This window comes from Geotrypetes seraphini, chromosome 17 (genome assembly GCF_902459505.1).
Source record: "Geotrypetes seraphini chromosome 17, aGeoSer1.1, whole genome shotgun sequence".
Lineage (NCBI taxonomy): Eukaryota > Metazoa > Chordata > Amphibia > Gymnophiona > Dermophiidae > Geotrypetes > Geotrypetes seraphini.
The window spans coordinates 37,655,146-37,669,319 of record NC_047100.1 but is presented as its reverse complement, the minus strand read 5'-3'; the positions used below and the strand labels follow the sequence as shown (position 1 = coordinate 37,669,319).

Sequence of the window (14,174 nt, the reverse complement as noted above, 5' to 3'; positions counted from 1 at the left end):
TGTTTCCTGCAGAGTTTGGGCTTCGAGATCAACTTCCCCAAGTCACATCTTCAGCCCACCCAGTCTCTTCCCTTTATCGGGGCAGTTCTGGATACCATTCAACTGCGAGCATTCCTTCCTCCTCAACGCATGGATGCTCTCCTTCTGCTCTGCCAGTCAGTGTCTTCTCGCCCGTCCATCTCGGCGAGACACATGATGGTCCTCTTGGGCCACATGGCATCTACAGTTCATGCGACGCCTTTTGCCAGACTACATCTCAGAATTCCTCAATGGACCCTGGCATCTCAGTGGACTCAGGTGTCCGACCCGTTGTCCCGTCACATTGTCGTCACTCCTGCTCTACGGCAGTCTCTTCTCTGGTGGATGACCTCTTCGAATCTATCCAGAGGTTTGCTGTTTCACTCTCCTCCCCACCAGAAAGTTCTCACAACCAGTGTTCCCTCTAAGCGGGCGGGTGTTGTGAGCAAACTTTTTTCACCGTGAGCCAAAAATATCGAGCGCCAGCAAGTTATGAGCCAACTCGCCCGATTCTCCTCTCGCCGCCCTGCCATCTGCCGTACGCCTCTTCCGATCGTGCGCTGTGACGAGAAACGTGTGCGCTGCGATGTAATATTTTGTGCGCCAGCGCACGCCAGCGCAGCTTAGCGGGAACACTGGTTCAAATGGTTTTATTTATTTCCCCAAATTTATTTTTGTTATACGCATTGAAAATATTTGATATTGCGTTTAAATCAAAATCTCAATAAACTTGAAACGAGTGCCCGTGAGATTGTGGGAGGGTTAAATACTCAAAACTTAGAAGTTTTTGCTACGCCAGCTTTCTGGTATCTTTACATACAGTGGCGTACCTAGCATATGTAACATCCGGGGCCCATCATTTTTTGGCACCCCCCCCCCCATCTGTAAGAAAAACATGATTTTTAGTAACAAACCACACGTCACACATGAGTACCTAGGAAAAGGCAGCATCTTACATATTGCAGTGAGCAGTACATCAATACACCCATTGTAAAACTAAACAAGCCAGACCAGCACAGATCAATCCTACACCGTCAATCCTAACAGAAAACCATGTCTTTCGAACACACAGAACACAGAAAACACCTTCGCCTAGTAAGGAATATGTAATCACAAACTAACCCCTCCCTCTTTTACAAAACTGTAGTGTGGATTTTAGCTACGGAGGTAACAGCTCTGATGCTCATAAAATTCTGAGCATCAGAGCTGCTACCACCAAGGCTGGTGCTAAAAACGCTTCACAGTTTTGTAAAAGGGGGGATAAAATAAAAATACATAGACAAAGGTTAAATTGAACCAGCAAGAAGCTGGACTCTGCATACAATGCTTCACAGAAACAGTGACACATGTCTCCTAAAGCAATAAATAAATAGAAATTTTTTTCTACCTTTGTCTTCTGTGGTTTCTCCTTTCCTCATCTTCTTGTAACTCTCTTCCTTCCATCCACTGTCTGCCGTCTCTCTTCCCCTATATGGCATCTTCTCTCCTTCTATGCCCCTTCCAGAAACTGTATGCCTCCCCCTTCCATCTCTCCTTTCACCCCATTGGTCTGGCATCTCTCTCCTCGCCTTCCCTCTCCCACACCTCTCCTCATAGTCTGGTATCTCCCCTTCCCTGATTCTCTGGCATCTCTCTCCTTTCCTTTTCTTCCATCTTTCGCTCCCCCTCCATGCTCTCACATCTCCCCCTTCCTTTTCCCTTAGACTGGCATACCTTCCTCCTACGCTCCAAGCCCTGGCATCTCCTTTAATTCCCTCCCTCATCTTCCTTCTCCCTCCAGCTGGGTACCGCAACACTCTTCCCTGCAGCTCTGCACTTCCCCACAATTGCCATGCTTCGGTTCCTCTTCTTCCTTCCTTCCTCCCCCCCCCCCCCCCCCCCCGCGGGACCCTGCGGCACCATCAACTCTTACTCCCTCTAATGTCGGCCCTGCAGCTCCAGACTTCCTCGCACCTTCTCCCCTCCCCCTTTGGATCGCTATTATTTTAAATGTTATAGCCGCGGAGCTGTATCCATCAGTGGAGATGTCTAACCTCGGCCTGCCCCGGAACTCTTACTGCAGCAGACGCCCGTCTAGGCAGGAACAGGAAGTCACTGTTGCAGTAAGAGTTCCGGGGCAGGCCGAGGTTAGACATCTCCACTGATGGATACAGCTCCGCGGCTATAACATTTAAAATAATAGCGATCCAAAGGGGGAGGGGAGAAGGTGCGAGGAAGTCTGGAGCTGCAGGGCCGACATTAGAGGGAGTAAGAGTTGATGGTGCCGCAGGGTCCCGCGGGGGGGGGGGGAGGAAGGAAGGTAGAAGAGGAACCGAAGCATGGCAATTGTGGGGAAGTGCAATCCCCCCAATGCGTCCCCTTACCTTACCTCCCCTTACCTTTGCGACGCGTGTGTGCGCTGTGAAGAGAAACTTTGCGCTGCGATGTAATATTTTGTGCGCGAGCGCAGGCCAGCGCAGCTTAGCGGGAACACTGCTCACAACCGATTCATCGAACTATGCATGGGGGGCTCATCTGGATGGTCTTCGCACTCAGGGGTTCTGGACCAGTGCGGAGCGACTTCATCAAATCAATCTTCTGGAGCTCAGAGCCATCTTCAATGCTCTCCAAGCTTTTCAGCATCTGCTTCACGACATGGTGGTCCTTATTCGCACAGACAATCAGGTCGCCATGTATTATGTCAACAAACAAGGGGGCACGGGCTCGGCCCCTCTTTGTCAGGAAGCTCTTCGAGTATGGGATTGGGCGGTTCGTCACAACACCTTCCTCAGAGCTGTCTACATTCAGGGGAAAGACAATGTCTTAGCTGACAAATTGAGTCGTCTTCTCCAGCCTCACGAATGGACGCTCCATTCCAAACCCCTTCATCAGATCTTTGCTCAGTGGGGAACGCCTCAGATAGACCTCTTTGCAGCCCCCCACAACTTCAAACTGCCTCAGTTTTGCTCCAGGATCTACACTCCTCTCCGCCTCGAGGCAGACGCCTTTCTACTGGAATGGGGAAATCGCTTCCTATATGCGTTTCCTCCCTTTCCTCTCATTCAGAAGACTCTGGTCAAGTTGAGATCAGACCATGCCACCATGATTCTGATTGCTCCTCGGTGGCCCAGACAACCTTGGTACTCCCTTCTACTTCAACTGTGCAGCAGGGAGCCAGTACTTCTTCCAGTGTTTCCTTCACTACTTACTCAACATCAAGGTTCACTACTTCATCCCAACCTGCAGTCTCTCCACCTGACAGCTTGGTTCCTTTCAACATAACTCCTCACCAGTTCTCTCAAGCAGTGAGGGAGGTTTTGGAGGCTTCCAGGAAGCCTGCTACTCGACAATACTATTCTCAAAAATGGACTAGATTCTCTTCCTGGTGTATTTCCAATGCCACGGAACCTCAGCGAGCTTCCCTATCTTCTGTATTGGACTATCTTCTACACCTGTCTCAGTCTGGTCTCAAGTCTACCTCTATACGAGTCCACCTGAGTGCTATTGCGGCTTTCCATCAGCCTCTACAGGGGAAACCTTTGTCTGCTCATCCTGTGGTTTCCAGATTTATGAAAGGTCTTTTCCATGTCAACCCTCCTATCAAACCTCCTCCTGTGGTTTAGGATCTCAATGTTGTCCTGTCTCATCTTATGAAGCCTCCGTTTGAACCTCTCAACAAGGCTCCACTTAAGTTTCTCACCTGGAAGGTGTTTTTCCTGGTGGCCCTCACGTCAGCTCGCCGGGTCAGCGAGCTTCAGGCCCTAGTGGCGGATCCACCGTTCACTGTGTTCCATCATGACAAGGTGGTCCTTCGTACTCATCCAAAATTCTTGCCTAAAGTGGTCTCTGAATTTCACATCAACCAATCCATCGTGCTTCCAGTGTTCTTTCCAAAGCCTCATTCTCATCCTGGGGAATCTGCTTTGCACACTCTGGACTGTAAACGTGCTCTAGCTTTCTACTTGGTTCGCACAAAGCCACACAGAACTGCTCCTCAACTTTTCGTCTCCTTTGATCCAAACAAGTTGGGACGACCTGTATCGAAGCGCACCATCTCTAACTGGATGGCGGCTTGTATCTCTTCCTGCTATGCCCAGGCTGGATTATCCCTTCCCTGTAAGGTCACAGCCCATAAGGTCAGAGCAATGGCAGCCTCTGTTGCCTTCCTCAGATTGACACCGATTGAGGAGATTTGTAAGGCTGCCACTTGGTCCTCGGTTCATACATTCACCTCTCATTATTGTCTAGATACTTTCTCCAGACGGGATGGACAGTTTGGCCAAACAGTGTTACAAAATTTGTTCTCTTAAGTTGCCAACTCTCCCACCATCCCATTGGGGTTAGCTTGGAGGTCACCCACTAGTGAGAATACCTGCCTGCTTGTCCTGGGATAAAGCAATGTTACTTACCGTAACAGTTGTTATCCAGGGACAGCAGGCAGCTATTCTCACGTCCCACCCACCTCCCCTGGGTTGGCTTCTCAGGCTAGCTACCTGAACTGAGGAGACACGCCCGGTACATCGGGCGGGAAGGCACTGGCGCATGCGCGGTGCGGGCATCTCGAAACTTCTGAGTTTCTTCAAGCAAGACATGCTTGCAAGATGTCCGTATCGGGGCTCTGTCGGATGACATCACCCACTAGTGAGAATAGCTGCCTGCTGTCCCTGGATAACAACTGTTACGGTAAGTAACATTGCTATTTGGGCAATCAGAGGTAGAATTATTGTTTTGATATAGCTTTCAATCCTTAATCCTGCTCCTCTGCTTTCCAACCCAGCCGGTCGATTAACTGTTCCCCTTAACTGTATCCATAACATCTTGTTTGTCTTTCTTGCCTGTTTAGATTGTAAGCTCTTTCGAACAGGGACTGCCTGCGTCTGATAGCGCTATAGAAATAATTAATAATACTAGTAGTAAACGGAGAGAATATTGCTTTTGTTGAATAGGAAAGCAACCTGTAAAGAAGGGATCAATAGAGATTAGTTTTAACATGTAATTGTGCTTGCACAGGACATCTTGGTGCCTGAGGCTTCGGAGTTTGACCATTGGGAACCAGAATGTCCAGTTTTGGAATGTCCTGTTACAGCCATTGTCCCAACATGGAAGAATTTAACAACATTGGATATGAGCCACAATTGGATCTCTAATATTGATGATTCTGTGGTAAGAGTTTTAAACTTTTGAGGGATTTATTTTCCTTAAAACAGCAATGCTTTCACAATTGCTCAAAATATGAACTTGTTGAGCTGGCCTGATAACTCCAAGTGACAAGATTTCTTTGTACATTGCCGTGCAAAGGGCCAGGTTTTGATTTTCGGCCCAGGTTCCTGCTTCCTTGACTGGTGGGTTGGGTGATATGAAAGGAGTGATTGGTTTCCAAGAGTTAGTGGCAGAATTTCATAAGGGTGGGGTTTGGTTTTAGTTCACATCTTTTTTTTTTAATGGTAACTCCAGGTGCTAAGTATTTTTCTGTCCCAGGAGGTCTTACAATCTAAGTGACCTATGCAGAAACTGCTGAGGGATTTTACACACTAAGCAGTGCCTGTGTCTGAATGCAGGCCTGATTATATTTATTTATTCCATTTTCTATACCGTTCTCCCAGGGGAGCTCAGAACGGTTTACATGACTCCCTGGTCTAGCACAGAACCTGCTGTTTATGTTTCCACCATGGTCCATGATAGACAGGGTCTTTCGTTGGATAGTGAGCTGTCAAGAGCAGATAATCCTGGTGGTTCTGGATTGGCCACAATGACCATGGTATGAGGACTTGATGTGCCTGCAAAGTGTCTTAAGCTTCTGGTGCATATGGATCTCCTGAGTCAGTGTCCAGTTCCCCTAGAAAATCTATACCTCTTTGGTCTTACAGCATGGCTCATGAGCGTGAGGCCCTTGTGAGGAAAGGCTATCTGGAGGTGGTTATTGAAGCATACACTAAGACCTGAAGAATCAGGTAGATCCCATGCATGTGCTGGGGTCATTAGTTTTGGCCTTTCTACAGGCCAGTCTGGAAAAGGGACTAGCAGTGGCAGTAGGGTCCCTTAAAGTGCAAGTGGTGGGTCTCTTCGTGTTTTCAATCCCATATTATTATTATTATTATTCTTTATTCTTATATACCGCCATACCCAGTGAGTTCTAGGCGGTTTACATCAATTAGCAAATGATCTGCATTGAATAGCAGATTTACAACAAAATTAGAAGTAGGTTTACAAATTTAGAAGCAGATTTACAGCATAATTAGAAGTATTTATGGAAAGGTGATCCTTGGCTTTGCATATAGATAGCGGCAGATTTTTGACGGGGGCACTTAGATTGAGACCCCCATTAAGGCAGCCATTTCCATCTTGGAATTTGAACATTCTACTGAGGGGCCTCAGCCAGGGCACTGTTCAAGCCCTTGCGGGAGGCATCTCTGCTGAATTTTATAGTGAAGACGGTATTTTTGGTGGCCATCATCTCCAAAAGGAGAATCTCGGAGATACAGGCTTTGTCTTGCAGAGATCAGTTTCTCAGGATTACGGAAGTGGGAGTGATAATTCGAACTGTGCCCTCGTTCTTACCGAAGGTGGGCTCAGCATTTCATATTAATCAAGAGGTCATGCTACCCGCTTTTCAGTCCACACGATCCCAGAAGAATGATGAAGTGTTGAAAGTACTTCGATACTTAGAAATGGCTTGTTATCCCAGGACAAGCAGGCAGCATATTCCCACACATGGGTGACGTCACCGACGGAGCCCCGCAGCGGACAGCCTCGAAAGCAGACTTGCTTGAAGATCTCGAACTTTCGAGCACTGCACCGCGCCTGCGCGCGTGCCTTCCCGCCCGAACTAGGGGGCGCATCTCCTGAGAGGATCCTCAGTTCGTTTATTTCCGCGGAGACAAGAAGACACGTTCTCTTTCTCTGCAGCATTGCCTTCTCATCACCGTGGCTGTTTCTTTATTAAAGTCGGTCGCTGTGCTTGTTTTTTATTTCCTTTCTTTTTCTTTTGATAAAAATAAAAAAAATATATTGTTTTTCTTTTTTTGTTCGGCCGTTGAGCTTTGGGCCTAGGCCTAGGCTCCTTCGTTCGACACGGACTTTATTTTTTCCATGTCCCGGCCTCTTACCGGGTTTAAACGTTGTCGACAGTGTAATCGGGTGATTTCTGTCACTGATCCCCACTGCCGTTGTTTACAGTGCCTGGGTTCTTCTCATTCCCCAGAAGATTGTCATCGCTGCTTCACCCTTACTCCACGGGCCTTTCGGCGACGTTGTGCTCAATTTTTTCAAATTTTCGGCATGGAGCAATCTTCGGATCCGGCCTCGACCGTAGCGGCTGCTCCGGTCTCGAAGGCTTCGACTCCGACGACCTCGACACCTGTGGTCTCGAAGGCCTCGACCCAGACTCCGGCTGGAGTTTCGGTCTCGAAGGCCTCGACTATTCTGCCTCGGTTGCTTCAAAGACGACGCCATCCACGAAGTCTTCTACGGGGGGTAAGTCTCCGAGTTCCCTTTCAGGTGCCGTATCCAAGAAGCCACCAGAGTCCTCGGCACGTCCACCTTCGAAGCGTACCTCCAAGATAAGGGAATACTCACCTTCGAGGTCGCCCTCTTCGGAGCGTACTGCTGCACCTACGAGGTCAGAATCTTCTGTCTCGGTGCCGATGCTAGAGGACATGTTGAAATCTATACTCACCACTCAGATTTCCTCCTTAGTGGCTCAATTGGTCGCGTCCTCGACCTTGCCTCGGACTGATCAGCCTGTCACTCAACCAGAGCTTCCAGTCTCCCGAGGCCGATCCCGGACACCGAATAACATTTCTTCATCAGAGTCTTCTCCGGGCTCACCTCCTCCGAAGCATCGATCGAAGCATTCAAGACCTGTTCCTTCTAAGCTTCGGAGGGAGTCTTCGAATTTGGATACCGAGGCTTCTTTACCTCGTTCTTCGAAGTCGAAGCATGGATCTCGACGAGCCTCGACTCGAAGCCCTTCTCGATCCAGAACACCGTCGAAGCCAGTCCGTCGAGACAGTCCTACACATACCTCGACTCATTCTGTAACACGTACACCTGGTACTTCTCCTTCCAGGAGTTTGAAAAGAAAGCATTCTCTTACTCCAACTCACAGTGCAGCTTCTTCGGTCACTCTGCGTCTGGAATCAGACCTTTCACCATATTCTAGAGAGGCTTCTCCATCCTACTCAGTTCAACATAAATCTCGCAGTGGTTCTCCTGAGGAAACATCTGATCCAAAATCAATTTCTTTTGCCAAATTTATCTTTGACATGGGCCAAGCTCTCAAGATAAACCTTCATTCAGACTCAAAATATACTCCTGAATACTTAGCGGATATGGAGCTTCCCCATCCACCAAAAGAGTCACTCAGATTACCTATGACTCCTGTTCTACAGCAGACCTTCACTCGCAATATGGAAACTCCTTATTCTATCACTGCTATCCCATCCAAATTAGAATCTCGTTATAGAACGGTCCCCTGTAAAGGATATGAAAAGTCTCAACTTTCTCATCAATCTCTGGTTGTAGAATCATCATTGAAGAAAGCACATCCCTCCAAAATCTATGCTTCGGTTCCTCCTGGTAGGGAAGGCCGTACCATGGATAAGTTTGGACGTCGTTTATACCAGAACTCTATGATGGCAAATAGAGTTCTTAATTATAATTACATATTTACGTCCTACTTCAACCATTTTTTAAAGATTTTATCTTCATTTTACCCGGACATCTCTACCAATCGCCTATCAGAATTTAAAAATATCCTTAAGACTCTTTCTCAGTTGAGACTTTTCATGCTACAAGCTTCCTATGATGCCTTTGAACTCTCGTCTAGAGTGTCGGCATTTGCTGTAGCCATGCGTAGGTTAGCATGGTTACGGATAGTGGACATGGATCCTAACCTTCAGGATAGATTGGCTAATCTTCCTTGTCAAGGAAATGAATTATTCGATGACTCTATTGAGGCGGCTACAAAGCGTCTTTCAGAACATGAGCGCTCTTTTGCTTCCCTCATTCGTCCAAAACCTAAACCTGTACCAACTAGAGGTTTCAAACAAACTCCACGTCGCTATCCGCAGAAAACAACTCCTGCTTTTTCTAGACCTCCTGCTCGTCGGCCTCCTCCACAACAAAGGCAACAAAAATCTCAGACTCCTGCTGCCACCAAGCCTGCTCAGTCTTTTTGACAATCTCGACCTGAGCATTCAAATTTCTCTGTTTCCAAATTCTCCCCTCCCCATAGGAGGTCGCCTGTCCACTTTTTATCACCAATGGGAGCTCATTACTTCAGACCTCTGGGTACTTACCATCATACGAGAGGGATACTCTCTTCGACTCCTTCAGGTACCTCCAGATCGCCATCCAAGAGAGTGTCTTTCAAATCAGTCGCATTTTCCCCTCCTTCTTCAAGAAGCTCGAGCTCTTCTTCTCCTGCGAGCAGTGGAGGAAGTTCCTCTTCCACAAAGGAACTTGGGATTTTATTCCCGTTATTTTCTAGTTCCCAAAAAGACGGGGGATTTGCGACCGATTTTGGATCTCAGAGCTCTCAACAAATATCTAGTCAAAGAGAAATTTCGAATGCTCACTCTGCCAACTCTATATTCCTTGATGGATCAAGGGGATTGGATGTGCTCTCTCGATCTCAAAGAGGCCTATACTCATATCCCTATTCATCCAGCCTTTCGCAAGTATCTCAGATTCCAGGTAGGAAATCTTCATCTTCAGTACAGAGTTCTCCCCTTCGGACTGGCTTCTTCCCCCAGAGTTTTCACCAAATGCCTAGTGGTTGTAGCTGCAGCTCTTCGCAACCAGGGTCTTCAAGTATTTCCATACCTAGACGACTGGCTCATCAAGGCTCCCTCTTTTTCAGAGGTTATTGCAGCGACCCAACAGACTATTCTTTTTCTGCAAAGTTTGGGATTTCACATCAATTTCCCCAAATCTCAGCTGACTCCTTCTCAGTCCCTCCAGTTCATAGGAGCTACTCTGGACACTATCAATCTGAGAGCATATCTTCCACAACCACGTCAGGATGCACTCCTTCAACTGTCTCAACAATTCTGCCAACTTTCCTCTGTTCCAGCAAGGAAAATGATGGTTCTGCTTGGTCACATGGCTTCTACAGTTCATGTGGTTCCTTTTGCCAGACTTCACCTTCGCATTCCTCAATGGACACTGGCATCTCAATGGCAACAATCAGTGGATCCACCAACTCGACTAATTTCCATCACACCTTCATTAAAGAAGTCTCTCCGCTGGTGGATGCTCTCTTTGAATCTTTCAAGAGGTTTACTGTTTTATCCTCTTCCTCATCAGAAGGTCCTCACAACCGACTCGTCAATGTATGCATGGGGAGCTCATGTGGACGGTCTTTGCACTCAAGGGCTCTGGACCCAAGCGGACCGGCGGTGTCCTATAAATCTGTTGGAACTCAGAGCGATATTCTATGCTCTCAAAGCTTTTCAGCATCTACTTCACGACATGGTGATTCTAGTACGTACCGACAACCAAGTAGCCATGTATTATGTCAACAAACAGGGAGGGACGGGATCTCACTCCCTCTGTCAAGAAGCTCTGAAATTGTGGCATTGGGCGATTCTTCACAACATCTTCCTCAGAGCGGTTTATATTCAGGGTCAACAAAATTGTTTGGCGGACAAATTGAGTCGTCTTCTACAACCTCACGAATGGACAATCAATTCTCCTACTCTTCGCCAAATTTTTGCTCGTTGGGGGACTCCACAGATAGATCTGTTTGCGTCACCTCTCAACTTCAAACTGCCTCAATTTTGCTCCCGCATCTATACTCCTCAGCGTCTCGAAGCGGATGCGTTTCTACTGGACTGGAGGAATCAATTCCTTTATGCTTTTCCTCCGTTTCCTCTGATTCTCAAGACTCTAGTCAAGTTGAAATCAGACCGGGCCACCATGATTCTGATAGCTCCTCGGTGGCCCAGGCAACCTTGGTTCTCCCTTCTACTTCAACTCAGCACCAGGGAGCCTCTACTTCTTCCAATATTTCCTTCTCTACTCACGCAGAATCAAGGATCTTTGCTTCATCCCAATCTACAGTCTCTACATTTGACAGCTTGGTACCTTTCTATATAACAGACTTTTCTCAATTTTCTCCGTCTGTTCAAGATATTTTACTTGCTTCCAGAAAACCATCAACTAGACAATGTTATGGTCAAAAGTGGACAAGATTCTCTGCTTGGTGTTCTACACGTAATTTACTTCCCAGATCTGCTTCCTTGACATCAATTCTGGACTATTTACTTCATTTATCACAATCTGGACTTCAGACTACATCTATCCGAGTCCACCTTAGTGCTATAGCTGCTTTTCATCAGCCTTTGGATGGAAAATCCCTTTCTGCACATCCTATGATTTCTCGTTTTATGAAAGGACTTCTCAATCTCCATCCTCCTATTAAACCACCTCCTGTGGTTTGGGATCTCAATGTTGTTTTAGCTCAACTTATGAAATCTCCTTTTGAACCACTTGACAAAGCTCATCTCAAGTATCTCACTTGGAAAACTGTTTTCCTGATCGCCCTCACTTCTGCTCGACGTGTCAGTGAGTTACAAGCGCTAGTGGCTGATCCACCTTTCACAGTTTTTCACCATGACAAGGTTGTTCTACGTACTCATCCTAAATTCTTACCTAAAGTTGTTTCAGAATTTCATATCAATCAGTCTATTGTTCTACCTGTATTTTTTCCAAAGCCTCATTCTCATCCAGGAGAGGCGGCTCTTCATACATTGGACTGTAAACGTGCTTTGGCTTTCTACCTCCAACGCACTCAACTTCACAGAACATCTCCTCAACTTTTCATATCTTTTGATCCGAACAGGTTGGGACGTCCTATATCAAAACGCACAATATCCAACTGGATGGCTGCTTGCATTTCATTCTGCTATGCTCAGGCTGGTCTTTCCTTGCAAGGTCGAGTGACGGGCCACAAAGTTAGAGCTATGGCGGCGTCTATAGCTTTCCTCCGATCAACTCCTATTGAGGAAATCTGCAAGGCTGCCACTTGGTCCTCGGTTCATACTTTCACCTCTCATTATTGTCTGGATACCTTATCCAGGAGGGATGGCCATTTTGGCCAATCTGTTTTGCAAAATCTTTTTTCGTAATTTGCCAACTTCCCTCCATCCCTTTATATTTAGCTTGGAGGTCACCCATGTGTGGGAATATGCTGCCTGCTTGTCCTGGGATAAAGCACAGTTACTTACCGTAACAGTTGTTATCCAGGGACAGCAGGCAGATATTCCCACAACCCTCCCACCTCCCCTGGTTGGCTTCTTGGCTAGGTATCTGAACTGAGGATCCTCTCAGGAGATGCGCCCCCTAGTTCGGGCGGGAAGGCACGCGCGCAGGCGCGGTGCAGTGCTCGAAAGTTCGAGATCTTCAAGCAAGTCTGCTTTCGAGGCTGTCCGCTGCGGGGCTCCGTCGGTGACGTCACCCATGTGTGGGAATATCTGCCTGCTGTCCCTGGATAACAACTGTTACGGTAAGTAACTGTGCTATTTTTGCCAACATCCAAGGCAACCGTATGACTATATCTTCAGCGTACATTGGCTGTGGAAAACAGCCTCTGATCTCTGTGAGAGCGCACTCTACCAGAAGTGTAGCATCTGCATGGGCAGAGATGCGGGCAATGTCTCCAAGAAATTTGTAAACAGCTTTATCCCAGGACAAGCAGCAGCATATTCTTGACTGATGGGTGACGGCACCGACGGAGCCCCGGTACGGACAATTTTAGAGTGATTGCACTCTAAGAACTTGGAAAGTTCTGGTAGGCCGCACGCGCGAGTGCCTTCCCGCCCGACAGAGGCGCGCGGTCCCCAGTTTCTTAGTTTCCGCGGAGCTAAGAAGACGCGTTTTTCAACGGCTGTTGAAATTTTTTCTAACTTGCCTTCCCGCTCGCGTAAACCTTTTTGGCTCTATTGCCTTTTTTCTTTTCTTTAACTTTTGTAAAAAAAAAAAAAAAAAAACTTATTTTTTTCGTCATTTTTGGTTTTTCCCCGGCGGGGCCTTCTGCCACCATCGAGGCCTCGGCCTTCGATTTGGCTGAAGCCGTTTTTACTTTCATGCCTCCTCAGCCAGGGTTTAAAAAGTGCCAGCGGTGTGCTCGGCCTATATCTCTCACGGACCCACACAACTGGTGCCTACAGTGCTTGGGTCCTGAGCATCAGGCCTCCACCTGCACCCGCTGTGCCACACTTAAAAAACGAACATTGAAAAATCGCCAAATACAACAGCGATTACTGTTCGGTGCCGAGATGTCCGACCCCGTTCCATCGACTCCGGCTTCGGCACCAGTTCAGTCGGCACCTTCCTCTTCGACGCCGCGCAATACCACACCGGCGTCCCAGCATTCAGGTAAGCCGGCTAAGAAGCCTTCCCCGCTAGAGCGTCCTCCGGTCTCGAGTGCAGCGAGCCCAATCCTGCCGACTGTGAGGCGCCAGCAGAAGCGCTCCGCCCCTATTGAGGTGAGTCCCTCGACATCGGGCTCCTCATCTCCGGGGTGTCGAGCGGCACCGCAGGTACCGCAGAAGAAAAAGGCGGTACCGGTGCCATCCCTTGATGACCGAATTGCGGCCATCCTCCAAGTGCAGCTCAAGGAGCAATTACAACATCTCCTTCCAGCTATCCTGGCACCGAACCTTCCGGTGCCGGTCCGCACTGAGCCACCGGTACCGATAGTGGAACAGCCTGTGCTGTCTGCATCCACTGTTTCGGTACCGCTTCACTCGACCTCATCGGTATCGATGCCAGTCCTCGCACCGGAGCCGAGAGCTCAACATCAGTCGGTACAGACTTCGGCACCGGTGCCACCGATTACATCTCCTGGTTCTGTATCGATGAGGTCGGGTAAGTCGGTGCGCAAAACCCGACACTTAGAACCATCTACTCCAGAGTCTCGGGATCGTACTTCCCATGTCAGGGATCCTGATCTGTGGGGAGATTCAGAGGAACCCTTTCTCTCTGAAGGTGAATGTTCCTCAGATGAGGATGATTCTGCTGTACCTGACCCGTCCTCTAGGCATGACACTTCATCTTTCTCGTCTTTTCTGAAAGATATGTGTGACTCTTTGTCTATTCCTTTGGAGGCTGAGTCCAAAAAGTCTAAAGCCTTTTTGGATGCCCTTGACTTTGACCAACTTCCAAAGGAATTT

The 14,174-nt window shown here is 47.9% G+C and overlaps 1 protein-coding gene across 10 annotated transcripts in view; it reads left to right on the top strand.

The window, feature by feature from the left end:
• Positions 1–14,174, top strand: part of NISCH (nischarin) — a 149,533-nt gene that overhangs the window by 51,556 nt on the left and 83,803 nt on the right. For all 10 annotated transcript variants that reach the window (XM_033925916.1, XM_033925919.1, XM_033925915.1 and 7 more), the window contains one exon: positions 5,008–5,160. In XM_033925916.1, coding sequence (XP_033781807.1) covers positions 5,008–5,160 — 153 coding nt within the window. The remainder of the gene's footprint in view (positions 1–5,007; positions 5,161–14,174) is intronic.